Consider the following 6406-nt stretch of genomic DNA (forward strand, 5'->3'; position numbering starts at 1 on the left):
CTCCTTATCCTCATTTTTAAATGGTTTAGTTTAGAGGCTGGGGCTCAGACGAATACATGTGTGACCTGGATTATGCTGTCTAGAGTAAATTCTAAGAGGAATTTTGCCAGCGGGGTTCATTAACCATTGGAACACCTCTTACGTGATAGGCTTGTCCCTTGAAACTTTCTAAAATGTGTACAGCCAGAAATAATGGATTATGCAGATAATATTGGGTGAAATCAAATGGCTCTGTTTATGCAGAAGAGTCAGACCAGATGATCATAACTAACCTCTCTTGATACATTAGTTGTGAATAAATCTTGGAATCCACCCACTGCCATGACGTGCTGAAGTCAAAGGGAGATACATAATAAATTATACAGCTGTAGCAGAAATAGGAGGTAGCTTATCGGTATGTTCCCTTGCTATTCCATTGAAATATGTGTCTTGCCATCTGGCAGTGTTCATCCCAAATCCATAGTAACCACATGGAAATGAGGGGCTCACCGGCATCTCCAGTGGAGTAAAATGGCTTGATGCCACCTCTGTTTTCCCTTGCTATAGCTGCACTCTTCGATTCCTTTCGCTCTGTCTCACTGGCTCAACTCCAGCAGCTTGGTTCTTCCTAACAATTCCCAGCAGTCATGAATGGCTAGTCATACTCCCTGTCCTATTTGTTAGTTTTCTCCCTTGTGCCAGAGAAATCCTGACCTTCAAAGTCATGATTTAGGAAGGGAGGAGGCTGAGCTCACCTTACTGGCAATGACAGCTGAATGAACTCCTTCCAGTTTATGGTGTGTGCTGTCACTGTCATTTACCCCTTAGAAGGGTTGTTGTATGGGATGCTGATGATACTGAATGGAAAATGGATTGCAGTTGCTGTCAGGCGTGAATGTAGGTATGTGTGTGCATGTGGTCATTTGCAAGCTCTTGCTCTGTGTCCAGGGCATAGATTTAGCATGAATCAATAAAGAATTCTTGTTCCCTCTTTCCTAGCAAGGACGATCTGACTGTAGGAGCAAGGTGGGAAGGATTAGGTGTTTATACAATAAAATTAACCAGAGCTCTGCACAAGTACTCCTTTGTGTCCCTGAAAGAGGCTCCTTCTTTCACACACAGCTCCAATTCGTCTTGGAGGTTTGTTATGCTGATAAACTTGGTGTGTGATGACTATTTATAGCAGAAAGCAGAGAGCTGCTATGTTTTGGAAAATCCTCCGGTGTTCTGAAGGTCCCTGCCTGGATTGTGCGAGTGGATATTCTTGGCTCTTGATTTCACCAGCTACTGCGAGCATTTGCAATCAGCAACAATGCCTGCAAGAAGCCTTTGGGCTCATTTTTCTTGGCAGTGATATTTTTTCATTAGATCAGCTTTGAAGCTGTTGGGGGCAAAGTCACAGAGCAGCTGGAGGAGGGAATCTAGGCAGTGAAGTCTACGTGCATGCAATGTTAATGTATCAGTGCTAATGAAAGGGAGCAGGAAGTGTGGAGGGGGAGGCAGCCCCGCATCCTTTAACTTGCGTCCTGTGCCTGGGACCTGCATCAGACAAGTGACATCATGCACCTTTGGGAAACACTTTTTAACACCCCTGTCTACAAGAGGGAATGAACGATTTTAAGTCTTTATTAAAGAGTAAAATGGGGGGGGGCGAACCAGGACAAGCTGTGGTGTCCATTGATTTTCAGTTCTTCCCTGATCACAACATGAGTTACGTTTTTAGAGTCTGTTGTGTTGAACGTTCAACCCATCCTGATTTAACATGTTTTCAGGACCCTTTGTGAAACAGGCTGCTATCTAATGGGTCACACTGTTAAATTATCTTCTGTTACTTGAATGGACGGTATTCAAGAATAGCTCTTACCCTTTAGATCCACGCCTGGCCTAAAATTGCATGCACTTTCCAGTGTAGGCAGACTTTGATCCCCATAGGCTCATCACTGGTGCTTGTACTCTCATGAGAAAAGGCACACAGGAGTATATTTTCTTCTGCTCTGTTGGATACAGGAGCAAGATATTATCCCACCTTTTGCAGAAGCAGGATTGTTACACAGTATAAGAGGAGAATAGGAACTGACTATGTGGCTCACATTTTATTACAGCCTTGTTTGAACTCATGGTAGGACAAATAGCAGCGGAATACATATCATCCAGTCTTGAATAATTTCTCAATGGAGACTGAAGACTTTCAACAGAGGAAAGGGGATATCTGGAGTGCATCAAGGCAGTTTGCAGGAACGCTTGCTTTTAACAAATAAGGGAGCAGTTGGTATGATATCCCTTTCCTGGGAGCCTGTATGTGTGATGCTGACTCATTATTCTCCTACACTTCAGGCACTGAGCAGATGTTTTCTCATGGGACAGCTGACATCATCCTCGAGGCCTGCACAGACTTTTGGGACGGTACCGATATCTACCCCCTCTCTGGCTCTGACAGGTGGGGGCAGCTTTGTCATTTGGGGCATTCAGGAGCTCCAGATAAATTGCAGAGGGAACCAGGTCACTCTCTGTTAAAATTCCCTTTACTGATGCTTGTTAAGGTATTTAATAGAAGCTTAAAGTAGGTTATGAACATGAGCCGTCTCTGCTTATAATTAATTTTTATAATTATAGCAATGTAAGAGATTAGATAGCAACAAGCAATCTGTTGGGACTGTAAGACTAAGCCACTTCTTACTGTATCTGTTAACATACTAGCCTCTTATAAGTGGACTCTGACTGTACTATGTAGTAGGACTGTGAATTATAATCAGGTCATATGCTGGTGGCAGAGAATTATTTTTGTTGTTCAAGACAAATGCCTTGTCTTACATGAAATGCAAAGTGATCAATTCTACCTGCTGTTGACAGATTCAAACCAGTCCACCACAATGCATCACACCCTTTTAGTCCTGCTGCAATATCTGACAGTGTCTGTTGCATTTTCATCTATAGGCTAAATTTCTGTTCCTGCTAGCAGAGCAGACCAATAATGTTTAGTTTCATTGAATAGCAGCACATTGTTCTTCTAAGTCTGCTTATCCTCAGGTGTAAGAAAACTACCACTGGTCCTTTTTGGAATATTTATCATCTTAATAGCCAATGAAAAATCCCATGTATAGTCTAATTTGTTACCTTTTTGGGTTCAACATAGAGAAAGAACTTTACACTATTCCAGTGACTGAACACTGACTAAATGGAGACTTCACATACAGCTCCTGGGACCCACACTCTAAAAGGGGATAGGAGAAAAGTCTGTTACTGTAACTATCTCTGCCATAGATATTATTGTCAGAGTTGTCAGTTCCTTCCTTGGTGTTTATCTCCCTACAGATAAATTCTCTCTGATGAATTAAGCTTCTGCTGTCATGCAATGAACTTCCTTGGAGTCATCTGGCAGCCATATAGAGCATATTATATTAAGAAGTGTATTCAAAGAGTACTGTGTTCATACTCGTCAATCTGTCTGATGAGCAAACAGAAACATTCACCACTGCCCTTGTTGGAATATGTGGTTTTTGTTGCCCTGTAGTGCCTGCAGCTTAGAGAATGCAGAAACAGTAAGGAAAGGCTTTTTCAGAGTCTCTTACCATTCCTCATGGAATACATTTTTCCAAATACCCAATTGGTGATTTCTACATTGAACTACAGTGTACATTGTCAGAATTGTGGCACGTTTCTGCTGACTTTGTTTTTTGTCTCTTCCGCATAGGAAGAAGGTCTTAGATTTCTACCAGCGAGCCTGCCTCTCAGGATACTGTTCTGCCTTTGCATACAAGCCAATGCATTGTGCCTTGTCCTCCCAGCTCAATGGCAAGTGCATAGAACTGGTGCAGGTCCCTGGGCAGAGTGCTATCTTCACATGCTGTGATCTCCCTGGGACGACCCCTATCAAACAGAACAGTCGGAGGAATAGCTGGAGCTCAGATGGTATGTGTCTTCTGTGCTGTCTATAATAAGGTCTGCTGGTGGGCCAGGTGCTTTCTTTCTGATCAGTCTAGAGCTGTAAGAACATTGTTATTCAGAGTAGCAGATGGAAACTGAGAACTAAGGGTTTCTGAAGTAGATGCATTTCCAGAGGAAGTAATGATGTAGCAGCTGGTGGGTATGTTTCTAGTTAAGTTATTGAAGCTTGCAGAAAAATCCCTCTGCTTGTGGGAAGTCTGTTTCTTAAAGCAGGCCGCTGAGAGTCAAGACTTCTGGGTATTTCGGTACTTGGTTTGCTATTTGTCTAATTTTATGGAAATCACATATGTTGGGTTTTTGAAAAGAATTAAATGTATGGTGGTATGCGACTATTCTCCCTTGATGGATTTTGTTGCTGTGCTGAAGGAACTGATTCCCACTAAGTGAATTGTACGTCTCCTCCAGAACAGCAATGGAAACTGAGAAACAAGAACATACCATTACATAGCCTCCAGGAGGCTTTTTTAGAAAACCAGTCTTAATCTCTTTCTGCCTTGGTCTCCCATTCTGTAAAATGTGAATAATAGGATTTCCAACAGCTGGGAGGCAGTTGTGACTGAGCGTTTTCAAAACACTTTTCAGTCCCACCTGTGGCAAGCTTTGTAACTGTGTGAAGTGTTTTATTATTTTGTTCCTCATGCTACTGCAGCTCCCATTCACCACAGGCTGATCTGGTGATGGTGAAGGAACCCTGTCAAAGAGCCTTTGCAGGCTTTTTGGGAGTGCCTGCAATGTCACTGGAGGGAACATGATCCAGTTCCTTTGCATCAGCCTCTCATACTCTGATGCCACTCTACCTCAGCCAGGCTCAACATGTTGTTTAAGTACAGTATGATGTGTTTAAAATGCACATGTGAACGTTATGCAGCATATGTCCTTTACCTTTCTGCCCCAGTTCCTTGTGACTGATCCCTGTCTTCTGTTTTGTCTTTTTCCTTTCCATGCTCGCTGTTTCATGCTTGTATTCTTGGTCACATATGTGGCGATGTCCTGAAACTGCTTCTGTGATGGGGTATGCTGGGACAAATGAATGTCTTTTCATCTTTCCTCCTGTATGTGTGTGTGTGTATATCTGCATATTTCTGTGTATCTGGGTACTGCGTCCTTGGGTGTTATCTTGGTGGCCTCTCCCACCATGTGTGCTGTTGTCTGATGCACATGTGGCCCCTTGTGTCTCAATGTGATTGCGTGTTGTTTGCATTCCTGAAGAAGGGATTGGGGAAGTGATGGAGAAGGAAGACTGTATCCAGGCTCTGAGCGGACAGATCTTCATGGGAATGGTCTCATCTCAGTATCAGGCCCGTCTTGACATTGTCCGCCTCATTGATGGATTGGTCAATGCCTGCATTCGTTTTGTCTACTTCTCCCTGGAAGATGAGCTCAAAAGCAAGGTAAACTGTCTTTGCTGAACTCCCTGAACTTGCATGTCCCCTGGTTGTCTAACTGGACAGTTTAGCTCCAGTGCAATCTAAGGTTAATCTGATTCAGCTAGCTAATGGGTCCAAAAGGTACCTATGCTCCAATATGGCATTGATCTGCAATACTCCAGCCTGGACAGCTACGCTAAAATCTTTTGTCTGCTCACCTACAGGTGTTTGCTGAGAAGATGGGTCTTGAGACCGGCTGGAATTGCCACATATCTTTAACGCCTAATGGTGATGTGCCTGGCTCAGAGATCCCTCCCTCTAGCCCCAGTCATGCTGGCTCTTTGCACGATGATCTACATCAGGGTGAGAGAACTGCACCTAAGCCACTTTGAATGCCACGTGTTTCCTGGATGGTTCTTTTAAACCCATTCATAGGTTCCTGTGTCCTCACCAGATACCTGATCCTTCAGATCTTTGAGCACAAAACTGGATGGGCCTGAGGTGTGTGTGCTTGTGAGCAAGAGAGCCTTACGTTTATAGCCTTTCTACCCAGTCAGTACTGCAGTTGTTGGAAACAAAACATCCTTCTGTGCACCAGCTGCCATGATTTTACAACTGCTCATTAGTGCTTTTGGTTCTTGCTGGGGCCCTGGTCAAGCCACTGAGGGTCTCTTGCCTGTGCATGACTCTTTTGTCTTACTTCAGGTGGGATTTCTTTACTCTCTTCTTCCCCTAGAAGAAGAAAGAGAGCGGAACAGATAAACTACTGTGTCTCAAAAGAGCAGAGACTAGGCTCATGTATCTACCTCTGAGCAGATTAGTCATCTGAAAATACTGCATTTTAGATGACTGAGTGGGATCTAAGTGTTGCTAACCTAGAAAATCAGGCCTCACATTTCCTGGCTTCTGCAGCGCCATGTGAATATACCATGTGGGTGGCACAGGGGTAGCAGAGGCAGGTTTGTGCTTATTGTTTATGCTGCTTCTCTCTGCTCCAGTTTCTCGAGATGATGTGGAGGGGCTTCTGCTGATGGAAGAGGAAGGGCACTCGGATCTCATCAGCTTTCAGCCAACAGACAGCGATATCCCCAGCTTCCTGGAGGACTGTAACAGGG

General features: G+C 43.8%; 1 protein-coding gene across 1 annotated transcript in view; it reads left to right on the top strand.

Moving 5' to 3' along the window:
- Positions 1 to 6406, top strand: part of KIAA0195 (KIAA0195 ortholog) — a 43825-nt gene that overhangs the window by 26923 nt on the left and 10496 nt on the right. The window contains exons 16-20 of the mRNA XM_009323760.1: positions 2314 to 2416; positions 3671 to 3888; positions 5134 to 5315; positions 5516 to 5654; positions 6290 to 6404. Of these exons, the coding sequence (XP_009322035.1) occupies positions 2314 to 2416; positions 3671 to 3888; positions 5134 to 5315; positions 5516 to 5654; positions 6290 to 6404 (757 nt within the window). The remainder of the gene's footprint in view (positions 1 to 2313; positions 2417 to 3670; positions 3889 to 5133; positions 5316 to 5515; positions 5655 to 6289; positions 6405 to 6406) is intronic.

This window comes from Pygoscelis adeliae, unplaced genomic scaffold (assembly GCF_000699105.1).
Source record: "Pygoscelis adeliae isolate BGI_AS28 unplaced genomic scaffold, ASM69910v1 Scaffold75, whole genome shotgun sequence".
Taxonomy (NCBI): domain Eukaryota; kingdom Metazoa; phylum Chordata; class Aves; order Sphenisciformes; family Spheniscidae; genus Pygoscelis; species Pygoscelis adeliae.